Source organism: Canis lupus, chromosome 37, assembly GCF_011100685.1.
Source record: "Canis lupus familiaris isolate Mischka breed German Shepherd chromosome 37, alternate assembly UU_Cfam_GSD_1.0, whole genome shotgun sequence".
In the NCBI taxonomy this organism is placed as follows: domain Eukaryota; kingdom Metazoa; phylum Chordata; class Mammalia; order Carnivora; family Canidae; genus Canis; species Canis lupus.
The window spans coordinates 25336573-25357110 of NC_049258.1; the positions used below are offsets into that span (position 1 = coordinate 25336573).

Genomic DNA, 20538 nt, shown 5'->3' on the forward strand with positions numbered 1-20538 from the left:
GTGTGCCTCCATATGCCCTCTCCTCCCTGTACTGAGAGGTGCCCCAGGCTTGGGCACTTTGAGACCCTCCTGATGTTGGGCCAGAACTACTCCCCAGTGTAAACAGGACTTGAGAATCATTATTTGCCTCCTGGGGTTTTCAAAGAAAGGGCCCCTGCTCCCTCTCTTTTACACCTCTATATTTCATGAGCAGTAGAGTGGGGTGGGGAGCAAAGAGACCTCTCGGCAGAGGCAGGTCAAAGGAAAAAAACATCAGCCCTTCACAGCAGCTCAGCAGAATTTCCCAAATGTGGTCCTCACAAAAATCACTTGAGATACCAGCTAGAAATGTAAGCCCCAAGGCCCAGTCCCTGGACAGGCTGGTTCAGCTGCATGGGCCCCAGAACCAGTATTCCCCATGACGGCTTACATATGATGCACCAGGCATGGAAGGGCTAGTATGAGCACTAACCGGGGAGTAAGGAGGTCATGAACACATTCCCTGTTCCATCTTGGGCCTCTTCCTAATCCTTTTTGGGCCTCAATTTCCCCAACAGCCAATGGCCACATAATTCCCCAGCCTGGCTTGTCCTTGTGATACCCTCTGCTGAGCCTGGTCCTGCCCTATCCTTCCCCATACTCTTCCCAACTCTAGCCCAAGCCATCTCTGTCCCTTCAGCTGGGCGAAGGAGAGCAGCGGAGTGGGCAGGGGGCAGCCAGGGTCAGACAAGGCTCTGGCTGACGCAGACTGCTTCCTGCCCCCGGCTGTTTTCCTGCTGTCCGGCCAGACTGCTCCCCCCCCCCATTGCCCCACCCCCACCCCCCGCAGCCTCAAGCCCTTAATTCCTGACAGCTGCGGTGGCTGCCGGCAGAGATGGGGGGAAAGGGGGGGGGGAGGATGCCGTCAGCCTGCTGTTGCTCAGGCTGCCCCCACCACCTGACAGTCTGGGGACAGGGAAGGCCCCACCCCTCTCCAATTCCCCCAGGGATGGGCAATTCCAGGAATGGGCCCCTTTTGTCTCAGAGCCCAGCGTTTGTCCTTAAACCAGCAGAGGACAATGAGGTTGGGAGGGAGGTGTGTGTATGTAGAGTGGAAGACTTGTGCCCATTTTACAGAGGAGGATGCTAAGGACCCAAGTTAGAATCAGAAACAGAAGCCAGAGCCTCTGTCCCCAACCATCTGGTTTCTCAGGCCCTTGCCTGGGTCTAGTATACTCACCGCGTATTGAGATGAGTTCAATGTTCAGCTGGAGCGGGAGGACGTGAAGGAACCCCAGAGAGGAGGGGGTCTGAGTCAGGAGACTGGTTTTGGGTGGCTCCCAGAGAACCAAGTACAGGTAGCAGGGCCAGGACAAGATCTGGAGCCTCTGCAGAAAGACCCAGGCAAGCAACGCTCAGGGTTGGGGCCCTTGCTGCTGTGCTCAGGGTCAAGAGAACGGGCCTCGGTTCCAGCTCTTCAACTAATTTGCTGTGTAACCTTGAGTAAGTCATGGCCCTCTCTGAGCCTCATTATTTTCTTGTGAAATAAAAGGGGACAAAAGATGACCCCCCAAAGCACACTTTTGGGATGAAAAGGCTCACTAATTCCTCTCCTAGGGTGTGTCACCCCAGGGAGCTCTGCTCCCAAACAAGCGTTTACAGAGTCTCAGCACATTTTCCTTCACAGGCTCACTGTAGATGAGGTGGGCTTCAGTATGACCTCATTTCACAAAGGGGCAGAGGGTGGCTCAGGGAGCACCAAACACCTGTTTAAGGTCACATAGGTAAGAAGAGCAAAATCCAGAGGCTGCCAAACCCCCTTACAGGACCCCCACACCTGCCGCACCAGCCAAGCCTGGGAAGTCCCTCCTGAGGTGGGAGAGGCAAGCAGGGGGGCCAGCCCCTCCCCTCCAGCCCCTGCAGGTGTGTATATTGGGGAGGACCGCTCCGGCAGCTGTGTCTCGGCCAGACACACACACTCTGCCGTAACCCACAGCGTGTTACACAAACCAGCGCCCTGGCACTGGCACCTCCACGTGCACGCGCACACGGACCCCCGACACCTCTCCCTCCCCCGCCCTCCGCACCGCCGCTCCCTCCCGGAGTCCGGAGCGGACGCAGTGGCCTCGGGACCCGTGCAAGCCTCCACCCCCCCTGTCGTGACGTCACCTAGGGTAGAGCCCTGAGACACGGGGGGGGGGGGAGGGGGGGGAAGGGGAGGCGGCAGCTCCCGAGCCGGGACAGTCACTCACTCTCTGGGCGGTGGGGCCGGGCACAGACAGCGCCGCCCCCCCCACCCCCCCAACCCCCGCCCGCCTCGCACGCTCTCGGAAGCGCAAGCTCGCGGCGCTGCTCTGGGGGGCTCCCCGGCACCCCAGCCTCTCGTCCCCAGCCCGCAGCACCTCCGGGCCCCCCCCTACCCTCGAGAGGCACCGGGAGTTGTCGCAGGGGGGCCTCGGGAAATTCCCTGGACCCCTGTGCCAGGAGGTGCCCGGTGCGCCCGCCCGCCCCCCCACCCCGAGGGCGGTGCCCGGGGGCGCTGCCCCATGGAGCGGGGAGGCGGGCGCCGTCTGCTCCCGGAGCCGTGACCCGAGTCGGAGCTGTGTGTCGCAGCCGCCCCGACCCCCGCGGAACATGCGCCGTCGCCCCTGGCTCACCGGTCCCGCCGGGCTGTGAGCCCCCCACTCCTGGCCCGTGACGGCCCGCGCGCCATGGGCAGCACCCACCCTTGCCCCCGGCTGCGGCTCCGACCTCGGCCCCAGCCGCGGCCCGCGCTCTGCGCGCTCCTGTTCTTCCTACTGCTGCTGGCTGCCGCCGTGCCCAGGTGAGCCCTCACCTCACGCCCCGCCCTCCTGGAGAGCTGGGACCCCCAGCCGCGGGGGGCCTCTGGCGCTCCTGCTGGGGCAGGGGACCCTGGAAGGAGGGAGGGACAGTGTCGCAGGAAAGTGCTGGTACCCAATGAAAGACACTGCCCTCATAGGATGTGACAATCTGGGCAGTCCAGGGAGAGGAGGCAGTCAGTGCCCAGAAAAGTGAAGGCTACTAAAAGAGGAAGTGTGTGTGTGTGTGGGGGGGGACAAGTGCCAGCCTGGAGGCCACACCAGCTGAGGGAATGCACCCGCACCCCCAGGAGAAAGCTCCACCGCCTTGCTCCACCTTGGAGATCACTCCCAGGAGGGGCCATGGGTTGGAGACTGGAAGGGAGTAGTTCAGGTGGGGTCACTGAGACACTGCAGCTGGAAGGGTTCTCCGTGTGTGTGTGTGTGTGTGTGTGTGTGTGTGTGTGTGAACCCTGCAAGTTATGTTGTAAACAGCAGTCTGTGTGTGCACATGTGTGTGACTGAGAGCTTATGGGTTGATGTACATTAGGATGAGCACATGTGCATGCTCGCGAGTGTCTTTGTGTATGTCTTTGTGTATGTGTGTATAAACTATGTCCGAAGTGTGCATGTTGTGTAAGTGTTCCTGGGCCACCTCAATGTGTGCAGAAGTGTGTCTGTGTGAATGTGACTATCTGAAACAGGCTTTGGGAGTGGTCTCCTGGGGAACGTAGGTGAGCATCTATGCCTCAGGATGTACTTATGAAATACTATGTGTGCAGGCATTTCAGATGTGTGTGCATTTACACGTCAACCTGGGTGGGTGTGCAGCTGGGCCCGTGGTGTTCTAGGAAATGATGATGAGGGGAGCAAGGACAGGAGAATGCTTTAGGAATATACCTATAGGCCCAACCTTTAGAAGCAAAGATTGGAAACAGATGGATTATGGCCTTTGGGACAGAGTGTAAGTTGCTAAATGGGGGCCCTCCTAGCTCCCCTAAAACACTCCCCCACACCTACTCCCCCACTGCCTTCAGGTCTGCACCCAACGACATTCTGGGCCTCCGCCTCCCCCCGGAGCCTGTGCTCAATGCCAACACGGTGTGCCTAACGTTGCCGGGCCTGAGCAGGAGGCAGATGGAAGTGTGTGTGCGCCACCCAGACGTGGCTGCCTCAGCCATCCAGGGCATCCAGATCGCCATCCATGAGTGCCAGCACCAGTTCCGGGACCAGCGCTGGAACTGCTCCAGTCTGGAGACTCGCAACAAGATCCCCTACGAGAGTCCCATCTTCAGCAGAGGTAGCTGCCCCCTGCCTTACCCTTCTGCCCACCCCTCCAGCACACCTCCACCCCCAAAGCCAGCCATTCCCAACCCACTCCCTCAAGCTGGCAACCTCCTCAGGTGCCCATCTACCAGCCGCGCTACTCTTTTCTGGTCTTGGACAGTCCATGGGGTCAGACAAATGGGGCAGATGTGTCTCCCACCTGGGCTGCATGGGCTGAGGGTAGTAGGTTCCACACCTGAGAGTCAATTCCTGGGTTACCCTGCCCTGTCATTGACACTGTATGTCTCAGGCCAGGGAAATAGCCACATCTGTCACCTTCGTCGATTTACACTCTACCTAGTACACAGCATTTAGGATGGAGAGCCTGTGATAAGGTGTCCAGAGTCAGCATGAAGGACTTTTGCCAAACTGTATAGGTGAGGGAAGCCTGGGCAGGTAAAATGTCTGTACTTCTGCAGAAGCTCTTCCGGGCAGGGTACACCACCAGCCTCTGTGTCATTCCTGCCGCCCCCGAAAACCTTCTCTGAATCAGAGGCACTGGGTGTGTGCATGCCTCCTGCCCAGCAGGCCTGACAGCTCTGCCAATCCCTCTTCCCCTGGCAGCCCAGAGAAGCCGCAGCCCACTCCCTGTCCTCCCTCTGCGACTTCTGGGTGACCCAGGGCCCACCCTGACAACCCCCAGAGTAGCTTGGGCTGGAGATGGCAGGAGGTTTTGTCACCCGTTTCTGTTCACACCCACCTCCTGCCCTGGTATCTTAGGCCTTGACTCAGGTCTTTGGGGGAAGATGGGAGTTATTCATCTTTCCTCTTAGCTGCCTGAGTGGGACAGTGTGGGGATCTGGCTCCTTGGGACTTGTCCGGTTCTCGGTTCTTGGTTGACAGTGGAGGAGGGTTACCCCTATACCCTGTGGCCTTGGGGCCCAGAGGCTTCTGGGAGAGTCACTATAAGGGACCCTAATTTCAAAAAGAACTCGGCAAAATGAGGACTTTCCCTTTCCACCGGGACCCCTCCTCGCATCCCCGGGGGCTCCCAAGTCAGGGGCCACCGCAGCCTCCCCCAGCCCAGCCCCAGGCCGCCCGCCCCGCCCCCGCGCACCCTCCCCCCTCGCTCCCCCGCGCGCCCGGGGCGCTGTTTCTACCCGGCCGAGCCCAGCCCGACGCGTGTGGCGGCATGCAGCCGCGAACTAATCCCCGCGGGCCGCGGCAGACAGCTCCCGGCCGAGCCGCGCGGCTCTCCAAGGGGTGCCCCCGCCCCCGCCCCCCCCCGCCCCCGCCTCCGCCCCTGCCCTCGCGCCCGCCCCGCGCGCGCCCGCCCCACCCGCCCGCAGCACCGAGCCCTGCCGACCCCGCAGACCCCGGCCCGGCGCCCCGCCCTGCCCCGCCCGGCCGGGCCCCGCCGCCCGCGCTCGCCCACGCCACGGGACCGGCCCGTGTCTCTCTCCTGCGCTGCCCCCGCCGGCCCGGAGCTCGCCCTCCAGGTCTCTAAGTGACCTGCGCGCTCCCCGACGCCCCGGGTGTTTCCTCCCACGCTCGCGCCCCCCGCGGGGAGGGTCCCCCGGAGCCCTTCCTTTGGGTTCTGCTCGCGGGGCGGGGGGGGGGGGGTCGGACAGGTGCTGGGGTTCTCGCCCACCCCGCTCAGGGTGAGGCAAGGCAAGGCAAGCTCTTGAGCCCTCTTCCTGGCCACGGTGTCCCCTCTTCCCCTCTGGGCCTCCTGTCCCCTCTAGATAGAGTGAACCCACGCGTCCCGATTTCTTTGCCCGCGTGAGGCCCGTGTGGCCCGGTGGAGAGCGTGGGGTCGTGGAAGCTCAGGGGTGAGTTCCGAGAGCGGTGGAAGCGCGCGGGGTTGGGGGTTGGCGCGGCGCCAGGCGCTCCCGGGTTCACCTGCAGTTTAATAAGCGGGAGGTGAGCTGGGGGGACTGGTGGGGGGGAGGTTAGGGGTGGAGGGGGGAGACTTGCTGGGGCTAGCCGGGGCGGGGCGGTGCCCAGCGCGGGGCAGGGGCGGGGCAGCGGCTCCTGGGCTCTGGCAGCAGGGGGGGTGTGGGGAGGGGGTGCTGGCTCCTTCCTTTAGCCTTGGAACACTGTCCTACCGATGTGGCTTCTGCTCCCACATTGCGACAGCCCATTTTCCACCTCTCCGTCCTCGGACTGGACTCTGGGCTTCTGGAAGAAATTGCCACTTTCTTCCTCCCCCGGGACATCGTGACAGACCTTCCCTCACTCCATGTCTGGGTTCACCCTTCACCCTCCCCGGGGGGTTATTTCCCAGCCCATCACCTCAAGGACTAGCTACATTTGAATTCTAGGGGGCCACTCTTGGTTGCAGCCAGACCCTGGACTGGGTCCTTCCTTCAGTCTCCCCTCTTTTCAAGTTGTGATTTGTTCCATGTGGGGTCAGGTGGTTTCCCCCAAGTGGAATATAGGGCACTGACCCCTCTTCCAACGCAGACTGTGACTGGGGTTCTCTTAAAGGTGCATTCTGACATGTTTAAAATTCAGAGATGGCTGGGAGGAGGTGGTCCCTGGGGCCTTCCATCTTAATGCTGTTACTGCCATCCACTTGTCCTGGCATCTCCCCTGAAATGGACTGGGTGAAGGGATGGGGTTCCAGTGTAGAAGGGAAGGGTGCATGAGCACCTGGAGTGGCAGGGCATATACTAGGGCTTTACCCAGCCCAGGAGAGGGCATGACAGGGTGCTGGAACCTGGGTGGGTAGGGCAATGATATCCCCAGGGTTTTGTTCTGAGGACACAGACAGTTGGTATCTGTGTGGGTGAGGTGCTAGGCAGCAGATCAAGAGGGGAGTCCCTCATTGTGAGGACTAGAGCCCATCCATCTCTCATTCCTGATACAGGGGCAATGGAGTAGAAGGGGATGGAGGAGCCAAGGAGAGGCTGGTGGAGGCAAGTGCAGTAGATTCAAGCAGCAGGTCCTAGGAGCGCCCACACGCGTTAGTAATGCCCTCTCCTAAGGCCCAGACCCATCTGGAATGGATGGAAAGAGGGGGCATGAGGCCCTGCAGCAGGCCAGGCTCTCAGCCCAATGGAAGCCCACAGTTTGAGAATCCAGCCTCTGTTTTCCAAGGCCCTGGCTCTTTCTTCTTCCACCTCCCTTTTACATTCATTCTTGAGGAGTCTTGGTTTTAGGCCTCAGTCTCCAGGCTTGGGGTGAGTGGTGGCACTCAGGGAGACAGAGGCTCAGGGAGTCATGTCCCAGGATCACCTAAAGTTCCATTATTCTAGTAGCCCTCAATAAATTAGCTAATACATATTAAGTACTTGCTGTTTGTCTGACACTGTTCTAAAGCACTTTATCTATACTTTAAGATTCTCAAACAACCCCTATGCAATGGGCCCTATTAATATCCTCATTTTACAGATGAAGCTGAGAGAGGTTGGGTAACTTGCCATTAATCACACAGGGACTTAAAAGGGAGCTGTAGAGACAGGACTCAAATGTAGGCCTGCTGACTTTAGAGATTGCACTCAACCCCTGCCCTGCTGCCTCCTAGGCTCCCAGGCCACCATGAGCTCCCACGTATGTCCAGAGTGAGTGTACAATGGAGGAGTGGCCCAAGAAATGAAACTGACATGTATACACAAAAGCACACACACACACACACACACCTACACACCTACCTTTGTTTGTGCAAACGTGTAGCCACTTCCAGTGTCACCCCTAAGCGTTCCCACATGCACACAACTCTCTCTCTCTCAGCCCAGGCACATAAGCATGCGCAGATTATTTGCATGGAGGGGATGGAGAACAGATCTCTCCCCTTCCCTCCCTCTTTGATTCAAATAGGCGGGGCTCAAGCTTCCCTGACCCCTCCTTGTTCCCCTCTGGCTCCTGAATCCTCTCTCCTCCAAGCTCCCCTGCCCTCCAAACCTCCTCCCCCAGCCCCATCCTGGCCGTTGGCTGCGGCCTGGAGCAGCAGCTGACTCCACTTAGATGCTGGCAGTCCCTGTCCCAGATCAAAGGCAGGACGGCTAATTGTGCGTCTTAACAAGCCCCCCCTCCCTCCATGCTCCAGGCAGCCCAGCTGGCCATGGCCCCACCCCTCTCCCCCTCCAGCTGGCCAGATGGCACAGTGCCTGCGTCTGCCCCAGACAGTCGGGGCCAGGACCGAAACTGGGGCCCTGAGTGGGAGCTGGGGGCAGACCCAGTAGGCTGGACTTCTCTGAATCCCGGATGCTTGGAGCAGAGGGTAGTCACACAAGCCCTGGCCAGTCGCCCCTACACGTGGCTGTGACGACTGCCAGAGGCCACGGCATGGTGTCTTTAGCTGCCTAGGACAGGTAGTCTCTGTAGACTGTGAACTACATTTTTCCAGATTCCTCTGGGCCTGCCTCTGAATATAACAGAACCTGGAAGATGGTGGTTGGCCTAGCACATCCCCCTGGACCAGCCTCTTGCTCTTTCTGGATGCCATGTGTAGATAGGGTCATAGGAACTGGGAGCTGGGCTACCTGGGGTTCTTATTCAGGAGCATATCTTCCCTAGAGCTGAATGTCTTTTAACAGGAAGTTGCCAGGCCTGGGAGCTGAGAGAACTGGGGTTGGGTTTGCTACATAACCCCTGTGACCTTGGGCATCTCCCTTTTGTACTGTGTGTATGTATATGGGGGGTGGGGGATGATTTCTGAGGCCTGGGATGCTTCTGGAAGTCTGAGTATTGCTATTTGTCCTAGCAGTGGGCTGGTGACCCCCTCCCCCCCACCCCCAGCAATAGGGGGAGTGCTCAGAGTTCCAGAGCTAAAAGGCAGGGGATGAACACAGGGTGCACTCCCCAGGGACTTGGGTCTGCCCTCCTTTCCCCTGGGCCCCACCTCCCATGTCAGTGTCTACTCCTCTGCAGCTCCCACCAATTCCCGACATGCCCTTAAAAGGCTCCAGCCCAATCCTCATCCTTTTTGTCTGCTCTTAGCTGGGCTCCTTACAGAAAAGGTCCTGAGATGCCACAAGCTGGAGAGAGAAGATAGACAAGGACGGCCTGCTTCGTGGGTTTCTGTGGCTCGTGTGATTTATTCTAAAGTGGGTCATGAGCTGCTGGGCTCTGTCCCTGATTGGGGGAGACAATAACCCATGGCCTGACACTGCAGCTGTAGTGAGTGGAGTGAGACAGAGGAAGAACTTATCAAAATAGCTAATGTTTGTGCAGTACTTTCTGTGAGTAAGGTACTCTTCTGAGTACTTTAAGTTTACTAATTTAATTCTTGGGACAATAATGCAGCAGATAATAGCAATCTCATAAAGGAGAAGACAGAGGCACAGAGGTCAAGTCACTTGGTCAAGGTCAGGTAGCTATTAAGAGTCAGTAAGTGGAAGAGCTAAGATTTGAACACAGACAGTTTGGCTTCAGAGTTCATATTTTTTAACTACTACATGTCTTGTCTTTGGGCGGGGGTGGGGTTAGGCAAGGACAAGAAGACAGGACCCTGTGATAGGGTGAGCACGGGGGTGGGGAGGAGCAGGATTGGGCTAGGGTCTCTGTCCAGTCCTGGTTGGCTCTCTGAGGTCTGTGGGAACTCCCAGAGCATGTCCTCCCAGTCTTTGATGCTAGGGTGGAAGGAGCCAGGGGTTTTTCCTTTGAATCTCTGGCCTCCTACAAGCTATTAAGTCTCCAGCCAGGGTCTGAACTTCCCCAACAGGTACCTACCACACAGGTGAGTTCTCCTCTTCATGTAGAGGCTATGATTGTTCCTGGCTGCTTCTCCTACTGGCCACACGCTTCCGGTTTCAGAGGCTGGTCAGAGACTTATACCAGAAAATGCTACTAGCTGGTCCCTTCTCAGAGGAAGAAGCCACTTGTGGGTCCAAGAGGCAGACCCTCCTCTGCAAGCAGGCCTCCCCCTCTGCCAGGGAGGCCCAGACCTATCAGGACCTTCCCAGAGGATGGCTCAGGCTGGGAACACCAAGGAGAAACGTAGTGTAGACCAGTCCTGGGTCCCTGCGAACAGCTCACCGGGGTCTTTATGCCCTGTAGCATCCCAAGGAAGGTGTCTGCCTTAGCTCACCCTTCCCTCTCAACTTTCAACACTACTGCAGGGCACTGGGCTGACTTCCAGCATTCCTCAAACAACCTCTTCAGATGACCTAGACCCACTGCAGGCGGGGTGGCTGGGCGGTACCCTTTTCTGAGCAGTTTCTGGGATGCCTGTGGACAGGAAAAGGGAAACCTCTGCTGGCTCTTTTCTCTGCCTCTTGAACTTGGCCATCAGAGAGGGTTCTGTAGTGGGCCGAAGGGGATGGCACCAGGCAGGCAATCTTGGGGCTGGGAGCTGTAGGAGGACACCATCTCCTCTGACTTAGCCTTATGCCCATGAACATCTTCTGGGCCTGGAAGTCCATTGCCAGTGATTTTTTTTTTTTTAGGTTAAATTTTGCCTTCTTTCTGCAGGCTTATTTTTAAACGGCAGATATCACTTGAGAGGTAATAGATTAAGTCCCTGATCTTAAGAAGCGTGTTTACCAGATACCTCTGTCCAACAGGAGAGAGGTAGACACAAATTCTGAGCTTGCTAAGGGTGATGCTAAGGCAACAGGGAATCAAGTGCCAATGAAAAGAGGGCCATGGGGGAGACCTCCCATGGGCCATGGGGGAGACCTCCCCCAAAATTGAGCCTCGGTTTCCCCTTGGTATGGGAAGAAGGTTGGGCAGGAAGGGCCGAGGGTTGAGATATCGAGGCCCCCCAGAGCCTGTTTCCTGGATCTGCACCCTCAGGTTTTCGCGAGAGCGCCTTCGCCTATGCCATCGCGGCAGCTGGGGTCGTGCACGCTGTGTCCAATGCCTGTGCCCTGGGCAAACTGAAGGCCTGCGGCTGTGATGCCTCCCGGCGCGGGGACGAGGAGGCCTTCCGTCGGAAGCTGCACCGCCTGCAGCTGGACGCACTGCAGCGTGGTAAGGGCTTGAGCCACGGGGTCCCAGAACACCCGGCCCTGCCCCCTGCCAGCCCCGGCCTGCAGGACTCCTGGGAGTGGGGCGGCTGTAGCCCCGACGTGGGCTTCGGGGAGCGCTTCTCTAAGGACTTTCTGGACTCCCGGGAGCCTCACAGAGACATCCACGCACGCATGAGACTCCACAACAACCGAGTTGGGAGACAGGTGAGAGCCCCACCCGCCTGGGCCTGCTCCAGATCCCTCTGCCTAGGGCCCACCCCCACCCCAGGCCTACCTCTCTTCTGGGGACCACACCACTCCCCCTAGCTCAGCAACTATCTCATTGCCCCCACCTAATCCAGTCGCCAAACACGCATTGGATACCTACTGTGTGCCTGGACTAGGCCTGGGACACAGGAATGAAACCAGCCTTGTCCTAGGTCAGCTTCCCCTCCACTGAGTGGCCTGCTCCTCCCATTATTTTGCAGTGAGCAATGGAGGGGGCTACCGGGCTGTGGTCTGGGCCTCAGGGGCCTTGGTCCTGTTCTGTCACTGTCACCTCCCCTATAAAACAAGAAGGTTGAACTGGATCACCCAATATGCCCAGCAGCACCCCCCCCCGTGCCCCGCCCAGCTCTATGTTCCGTGATTCTGTGTTATCCTGTGCTATCCTGTGCTGTGACCCTCTACCTCCTCTCCCAGCCCTTTTTTGCAGAATGAGGGATTCCTTCAAGGGGAGGTTCTTGACCCTATGTTATAGTTTGCATCATTGCCTTTGTCTCCCTACCCTTGAATGTTTATACTACATCAAAGGTCATTCATTAAAGAAAAGGAAGGAAGGAAGGAAGGAAGGAAGGAAGGAAGGAAGGAAGGAAGGAAGGAAGGAAGGAAAAGAGAGAAGGGAAGAAATAATCGCTTGCATTTATTGAGTGCTTCCTATGTGTTAGGCACTGTCTGGAGGGTGTCAGTACATAGTAGCCTCTAATTTAATCCTTACAACTAGCTATGAGGGTACTAGTATTAGCCTTGTGTTCAGATATGGAAACCGAGGTACAGGGAGGTAGAGAAGCTTGCCCACGGCGGTGCAACTGGTCTGGAAGTGGATAGAGGCAGGATTCATCACCAGGTGGCTGAGTGTTGTCTGCACTATGTGCACGCCTCCGCTAAGATGCCCCCCTATCCCTCATCGTGGGAGCTCGGCACCCTCCTTCCCTGGCTGTTCAGCCCCCCCACCATCCCTTCTCTCGGACCTGCCTGGCCTGCCTTCAGGCCTGCCTCGCTCAGGCTGACACCTGCTCCTCCTCACTCCCCTTTCTCCTGGCCTGTCAGCCTAGGCAGTTTGTCTTCTCCTTCCACAAAGACTTGGAGCTATTCAGCTCTTCCCTTCTTGACTTAGGGATGAAGTAAACTGAGGCATTTCCACCCTCAGGTCACATCCAGCTTCCACCCAGCCCTGCCCCGTTCACGCAGCTCTTTTCCCAAGCTTCCATACTATCCCAGCCCATACCAACACTGCCGCCTCCTCCTTGTTAAACTGGCTAATTAATGGCTGCTGCCTGTGGGAAGCAAATGTTCTGGAGTTGTTACCAGGGGAGGCCTTGGGCTGGTTCCTCCGTGGTGCTGACACCATGGGCTGCACCCACAAGCCAAGGAGCCCTTTAAGACTCAGGGGACAGAGTCCCTCTCTTGTGGCCCTAACTGCCCAGGTGAGAGGGCTGGGGCCAGTGATCATTGCTCTCCTGGTCTGAGGGTGTGTTTTGGAGTGGAGTTGGGGAAAGGAAGATGTGGCCAACTGCTTCTGGTGTCTCTAGTGAGGGTAATGTCAAGGTGTGCTTTGGGAAGAGATTCTAGAGCTGGTTGAGGGCTGTGCAGGGGGTTGATAGGTTGTGTTCCTGTAACTACCTCCCTTGGAGGGCTTGGGGCCTTCTCACTTCCACTGGGCTGGGGATCTGGCCCTCCTGGGGCTGGTCCCATTCCCTATTCAGGTAGAGAGCCTTAGGGCTCCCCTTGGTGCTCAGTACCCCCTAGGAGGAACTGTGGCATTCAGCATGGGGCAGAATAAGCCCCAGCCAGTATAATGGGGGAAGGAGGAGGCTCCCCAGCTCTGTTCCCTCCTTGGGCTCCCTGCAAGGGGCCGCAGGGCCCAGAGGAGAGGAGGAAAGGGGTTTTCTCAGACTCCCCGCAGCCCCCACTCCTGCCTGGATCAAGGCCAGAGGCTTTGGGGATGGGATATAGTGGGGCCAGCACCCCCCTGCTCCTGGCCCCCAGCTGAGGGATGGAAGGAGAGGGAATTTCCCTGAGGATCTGGGATCCCCCCTCAGGAAGCAAGCGCCTCTAGCCCCAAGGGCCCCCTGCAGCTGCTGGGAAAGGAGAGGGGTGGGGGAGGAGGGAATTCCCCGGGCCGGCCTGGCGGGGTGGGGGGGCGCGGATGGGAGAGCAGCAGGAGGGCAGGGGGTTCCTCTCCGGCCTGTGCGCCCCCACCCCTACCCCGCTCCGCCCCTCCCCACCTGCTGGGGCCTCAGTGGGAGTCGGGTTGTGAAGTCTCCGAGGAGAGATTCTCCAAGGCCGGTGTCCGCGCTGGGAGGAGGGCCGCGGGCCGGCCGCGGGCGTCACCCCTCGCCGTGCCTCCCTCCGCAGGCGGTGATGGAGAACATGCGGCGGAAGTGCAAGTGCCACGGCACGTCGGGCAGCTGCCAGCTCAAGACGTGCTGGCAGGTGACGCCGGAGTTCCGCGCGGTGGGGGCGCTGCTGCGCAGCCGCTTCCACCGCGCCACGCTCATCCGGCCGCACAACCGCAACGGCGGCCAGCTGGAGCCCGGCCCCGCGGGGGCGCCCTCGCCGGCCCCCGGCGCCCCCGGCCCGCGGCGCCGCGCCAGCCCCGCCGACCTGGTCTACTTCGAGAAGTCGCCCGACTTCTGCGAGCGCGAGCCGCGCCTGGACTCGGCGGGCACCGTGGGCCGCCTGTGCAACAAGAGCAGCGCGGGCCCCGACGGCTGCGGCAGCATGTGCTGCGGCCGCGGCCACAACATCCTGCGCCAGACGCGCAGCGAGCGCTGCCACTGCCGCTTCCACTGGTGCTGCTTCGTGGTGTGCGAGGAGTGCCGCATCACCGAGTGGGTCAGCGTGTGCAAGTGAGCGGAGGGGCCTTGCCCTCTGGGCCCGGCAGCGTCGCCTAGGCTCCTGGGAGAGGAGTTTGGACTAGCTGATCGCACAGGAGCCTCCGGGCTCTGAGGGTCAGATCCGCAATCAGGGGACAGTCCAGTCGTGCCTGGACCCAGCCCCTCACTTCTGTGGGCTCCAGGACAGATTGGCCTCCCCGCTCCTTGCCCCAGACGCAGACAGCTCAGTTGGGCTGGGGATTGCCCCATACCGGAGGGCGGGTAAGGACACGAGTGTCAGCCAGGCAGCCTCTGCGCCTGTCTCCTTTCCTGCCTTCACGGCTTCCTGCGGAGAGAGAGAGTGCGTGGAAGCCTGGAAGCCCATGGGCAGGGGGAGGATGATTAGAACAGAAGAAACGGACATAATTGAGCTGAAGTGGCTCTGTAGAGGCCTCAGTCACGCGCCCCACCCAAGGGCCTGTGCCCCTCCTCATTCATTTAACAAATATTTATTTTGCACTCCTTCTGGCCTGGCACCCTGCGAGGGACGATGGGTGCTGGGGATTACAGATGTGAATAAGAGAGACACAGCACCTGCCCTCTTGGAGTTTACATTCTGCTTGGGGGAGATGGATAATAAACAAATAAATACACAAACAAGTTCTCAGACAATGCTCTGTGCCATGACGAAAATAAAGCGTGGTACTGGATGTAGAGTGATTTGTGGGGAGTGGGGCCCCTTTATTTTTTTTGTTTGCATTAAAAAGAACTTTTTATTTGAGTTGACACACAATGTTACATTAGTTTCAGGTGTGTGACATGGTGATTCTACAAGTCTATGCATTATGCTGTGCTCACCACAAATAATAGCTGCCACCTGTCACCTCAGGATGCTGTTACAATACCATTGACTGCATTCCCAATGCTGTGCCTTGTATTCCTGTGACTAATTCGTTCCATAACTGGGAGCCTGGATCTCCCACTCCCCCTTCACCCAATATGTCCATCCTCATACCCCCTTCCCTCAGGCAACCATCAGTTCTGAACTCTGTATTTATAGTTCCAATTCTGCTTTTTGTTTGTATATTCATTTGTCTTGTTTTTTAGATTCCACCTATGAGTGAACTCCTATGGTGCTTGTCTTTCCCAGTCTTATTTCACTTAGCATAATACCCTCAAGGGTCATCCTGTAGTTGCAAATGGCAAGATGTCATCCTTTGTTGCAGCTGCATAATATTCCATTGCATGCATGTGTATATGTTTGTGTATATACACACACAGAGCCTACATCTTTTTTTATCCATTCATTTATTCATAGACACGTAGGTAGGAGTGTGGCCCTGTTAGATAAAGCCGTTGGTCTGGGAAGACCTCTCTGAGTTGTGTTACTTATGTTGAAACTGGGGCAATGGGGACTGCCATGCACAGACTGAGGGTAAGGACTTACCAGCAGAGACCGTGTGAATGCAAAAGCTCCGTGGTGAGAAAGATCTCCTCTGGAGGAACAGCAAAGAGGCCAGTGTGATTGGAGTGAAAGACTCAAAGGGCAGGTTCGCAGGAGAGGCACTCAGAAGGCAGGCAAGAGTCACATCACATGTCCCCCTGGGCCAATGTAAGCGGTTATGGGCTTTAAGAGGAATGAGAAACTTCAGAGACTCTTAAGCAGATGAGTGTCATGGTCTGATTCCCACATGGATTGCTATACAGGGAACTGAATGAAGAGGGGACAAACTGACAGCACGGGGCCAGTCCATCTTCCAATCCAGAGAAGGTGCTTTCTGGATAGAAGCCACGAGATGTTGACAAGAAGCTGGCTCAGGAGCTCTTGATGCCAGAGCTCTAGCTGTCCACCTTGTACCTAAGCCCTCTGCCACAAGCCAGGGCGAGTGGCGGTGCCCAGCAGCACCCTTCGGCAGAGACAGGCACTCTGAGAGGAGTAATCCTGGGCAAGACCCAGCTCAACCCAGCCAGCCCAGCGCCCCGGGGAGCAGGTGGGGCTAGGAGGTGCGGCCAGGAGGAGGGTGGCGGGGGAGGGCCAGGAGACTCACTGTCTGGATTTTGGTCTCTCTGAGTCCATGCAGGGGAGGTGGGGTATGTAGGTAAGGCCAGAGGTGGAGAGACAGCCTTCTTAGGCCTCTTATGTCCCCAGATTCCCAGCTCGGGTGCCCTTTGGCAAGTCAGCAAGCCTCCTTCTCCATACCCTAAAAACACTGCTGAGCTGGCAGTCTGGGTCCAGGGTTGCATTCTCCTTGGCTCTCAGATCTGATGTTTTTCTGGAATAGACCCTCAGGAGGGTGGTACAGACGGAGGTAGAGTCAGGATCTCAGAGAAAGAACACTTCACCTTCTTCATCCAGACCTCCTGCTGCTCACAGGATCCTGCTGCCTACCTCAGTTTACCCAGAATGGCATCCTTCTTGATGGATGAAGTCTTATTCCTTTTCCCAATTGTCAGCCTACACAAATCCCTGTATTTCCCTAGCCCTCTGGGTAGGGGTGAGAAAGAAAGGAGGCTCTCATGATGATATACCCCTGCAGGCTCAACAGTTGGGAGCTTTGCCCCCGCTAGGCTTGCTTTCAGCCTCCCTCTCTCCACTGCCTGCATCCCAGCAGCTCCTGGACATGCCTAGGACAGCAGGGCCTTCCATGTGCTCAGCTCTGCTGCTTCTGTGGAGGACAGGGTTTCTCTCCCCAACCCCCAAAAGACAGGCCCACAGGCAGGCGGGTGAGAGTCCCCCAGGGAGGAGGGGTAAGCAGGAGCAGCCAGACACACCTGCCTCATTCCTTTCCTCTTGTTCACCCAGGAGAGAGCTATGGGGGCTGGGTTCCCTGCCCCCTTGCTCCCTCCCATCCCAGGGAGGAGGAGAGAAGAGGTGTGTGTATGGGAGAGGGAGTGAAGGCCTGGGGGGTCACTCCCACTCCAGCAGGGTCCACCACAGCATTAGCTTTGGTGTCATCCTCTTGTGCCTTCCAGGCTTAAGGAAGACAGAGCTGGGGGAGGAGAGACTGAAGAGGAGAGATACAGGATCAGGGTTGGGATAATGAGGTAGGAGCAGGAATATTGCAGAGCATGCTGCCTCCAGAGGGAGGGGTGGGTGGTGGGGTGGGGCAGGGGCTGGACACCGCGTGGGGGGGGAGGGCCATGTTCCACTCAAGAGCTGGCGAACTAATCTATGCTGGCCTGACCTATAAAGGAAGAGAGGGAAAGTTGGGAAAGGGACAAACCAGGTGTTGCCCGCTCCACATCCTCTCTCTGGGCCAGAGGCTGACTGGAGTCTGAAGATCAAAGCCAGATCCCTCAGTTGAAAAGAGGAATGTGGGATTTGGCAAGGGCCCTAAAGGGACATGTGGAAGTGATGAAGGTCAGGAAGATAGGGCCCGAGAGGCATCAGGTTTAGGCATACTGGCTGAAGGGTGAGGTGGGAATCTGCACCGATTGGAAATAGGGGGTGGTGGAGGTAGATGGGAGGAAGAACTTGTCAAAGTGCTTGGGGAGGACCACGGTTGCAATCTGGGAATAAAAACATGGTGAGCCATAGATCAGAGGGGCAAGGAACAGTCCTGGTTCTCAACACCTTTCGCCTTGATGGCCCCTGGAGGTGTCCTTGCAGGAGGAAACAATAGTATGGTCCACTGGAGCCTGGATGGCCTCAACGGGAGGGAGGGAGAGCACTAACAGAGAATGAGGACAGATCTGCAGGCAGGCTTAGGATTAAGGGTCAGGGAGAGGCAGCCAGACCCGGGTGGGGATCAGAACCCAGGCATCCTGCTTACAGTCACCCAAGGTCCCAGGGCTGAAAAAAGGACAGAGGCAAAGGTAGGGGCCCTGGCAGCTGGAGGAGGACCCTGGTGAGTGAGAAGCAAGGTCAGCGGCATCCAGGCACTGCTCCTCCCAAATTAGTGCGTCCCCAGCTAGCCCCCGGCAGGGGGCCTTCCACGTTGGAGTTTGTCCAGGCCGGAGTCGGGGCCCCCTCCTCCCCTCTGAGCCCCCCCTTCTCATGTGGTTGCCGGCAGCTGCCTGCGGTCGCCCCAACCCCTGTGCTCAAGGCACGGGGACTTTCCAACAGGGGAAAAAATGACTTAATGAGAGTGGGAGCCGGGGGCGGGAGGGACAGGTCCCTGTAATCACCGCTCCACTGTGGGGCCTGCGCGCCTCCGGGGCCCTTCCCGGCTTCCTGCTGCCAGCGCCCCCCCTCAGGCTCCGCTGGGGGAGGGGGACGGACGCGGACAGGGGATCCCTCTTCAGGTTTCAGGCTCTCTGGGTCCTCCGGCCGCCTGTGCTCCCTCGGCTCGCGGTGCGTGGAAGCTGGAAAGCCCCGCGATCCCTCTCTGGACTTTGTCCTTGAAGTCGCGCAGGGTGGAGGAGGGTGGGCGGCGGCCTCTGCCAGGAGCCGGGGTCCTCGGCGGGCGGCTCGGAGGGGTGCAGGACCGAGAGGAGAGCCCTGTGCCACTTTGCGGCTGCGCACTTCGAAACGCCCCCGGTTACTGTGGCAACCAGGGCAGTCGAGGTGTGTCCGCGGGGCTGGGAGGCGCCCACTCCCCCTTTTCTCGCCGCCCTCCGGGCCAGGCCCGGCCGCTGCGGTGCGCGGGGGTGGGGGTGTGCCGTTACCATGGCAAGGGTGCGCTAGGAGGGCACATTCTTCCCCAGGGTGGGAGCGCCCTGGGGATACGAGAGGGGGGGTGACGGGGGCGGCAGAAAGGGGAGCGGGGGGTGGTGGTGGAGGGAGGGTCAGAACCAGGGAGGAGTCTCGGACGACATGAACCAGGGCTCCTTGGGGTTGGGGTGGGGAGTTTGGAATCTGGCGCCCTCCGCCTGGCTCCCTGGAGACGTCCCACTCCTCCCCCACCCCCGCACCCTCGCTGGGGTTCAAGCCCCTCAAATCCCCGGTTTCCGGGGTAGGGATCCCCAACTACCGACTCGGAGGTCTTTTAGCCTCCTCTGAGGCCAGGCTCTAGCGTAGTGTCTGTCCCTTTCCCCGCAAGCGGAGCTGCAGCCCAGACTGCGACCTGAAGGCCTGCAATTAAGCCCCCCGCCCGCCCCTGCGCCGGCCGCCGGCTCTCTGCCAGACGGGCCTGCACCGTCAATTACAGCCGCGCGCAGCAGCTGATTACTCCGGAGTCAGGGAAGCGGCCGGGTGGGGACCGCAGGCTGGCCCGGGGGGCGGGGTCCTCGGGGTTGTCCCCAGCCCGGGATCCTTTTTTTTTTTTTTTTAAATTTTTATTTATTTATGACAGTCACACAGAGAGAGAGAGAGAGAGAGGGGCAGAGACACAGGCAGAGGGAGAAGCAGGCTCCATGCACCGGGAGCCCGACGTGGGATTCGATCCCGGGTCTCCAGGATCGCGCCCTGGGCCAAAGGCAGGCGCCAAACCGCTGCGCCACCCAGGGATCCCTCCAGCCCGGGATCCTTAACTGGAACTTGGGACTGCCGCCCTCCAGCCCGACTTCTCCGCGCCGGACAGTACGGGGAGGAGGGGTCTACTCAGTGCTCCGTCCTGCTGTGCCTCAGTTGCTCTCTCTCTCTCTTTTTAAAAGATTTTTTATTTATGAGAGAGAGAGAGAGAGAGAGAGAGAGGCAGAGACACAGGCAGAGGGAGGAGCAGGCTCCATGCAGGGAGCCCGACGTGGGACTCGATCCCGGGTCTCCAGGATCGCGCCCCGGGCCAAAGGCAGGCGCTAAACCGCTGAGCCACCCAGGGATCCCCCAGTTGCTCTCTTCTTGAATGCACACTGCACTCAGGGCAGAAAGAGCGCGGGGAGGGTGTGTGTGTGTGTGCGCGCGCGCGTTGGGGCGTCTGGACTCGAGGGCTGCGTCCTCAAGAAGCTCAAAGCCCTCAAGGCCGGCTCTCTTTCCCGCCGCAGACAGTCGCGTGGGTCTCCCCTGGCCCGGAGCCCCACCCAGAGGACCTGGCTCTGTCTTGCTGAGCCAGCCCCAGGGTGGCTGCCAGCCCGTACCGCACGTCAGTGGGAATCAGAGAACGGCGCCCCCTCTGGGCGGGAGGCTCCCCCCCCACACTTCTGCCCCACAGGGGAGGGCAATCTGGGGCCCCCCTGCGACAGTGTCCGCCACCACCCTCGCCCCTACATCCCATCTTCGCTTTCCCCCTGCCTGCGGGCCTGCAGGGGCTGGGGTGTAGCTCGCGTCTCCCGCGGTCCAGCTGCCGACATCTGGCCGGCAGCTGGGCCCCGCCCACTGCGAACTGCTGTGGCCCCGGCGCCCTCTGTTGGTGACGAGCGGCGATGCACCAGTTTTCGGGCCCGCACGGGCCGCAGCCGCAGCCGCTGCCGCCGCCGGGGGTGGGGGTGGGGGGCCGGGGTCTCGCTTCATCTCCGTGGGTTTCGGAGTCGGCCTATTCCACGCCCCTTGTCCTGGGGCACAACCTGACTCCTTTGGCTTTTGCTTCCTGCCGGCCGCAGCCTCGATGACCTTTCCTCGGTCCCTGTGTACTTAAAACCTTGTTCGGTGACCCGGCTGTCCCCCAACCTTCCCATCTTGTCCAG

The 20538-nt window shown here is 59.1% G+C and overlaps 1 protein-coding gene across 1 annotated transcript; it reads left to right on the top strand.

Annotated features, from left to right (window-relative positions):
* Window positions 1-2547: 2547 nt before the first annotated feature.
* WNT10A (Wnt family member 10A) lies at window positions 2548-14694 on the top strand. The gene is made up of 4 exons (XM_038585765.1): window positions 2548-2782; window positions 3815-4077; window positions 10785-11164; window positions 13577-14694. The coding sequence occupies exons 1-4, from the start codon at window positions 2670-2672 to the stop codon at window positions 14072-14074; spliced, it is 1254 nt and encodes a 417-aa protein (XP_038441693.1). The 5' UTR covers window positions 2548-2669; the 3' UTR covers window positions 14075-14694.
* Window positions 14695-20538: the final 5844 nt, after the last annotated feature.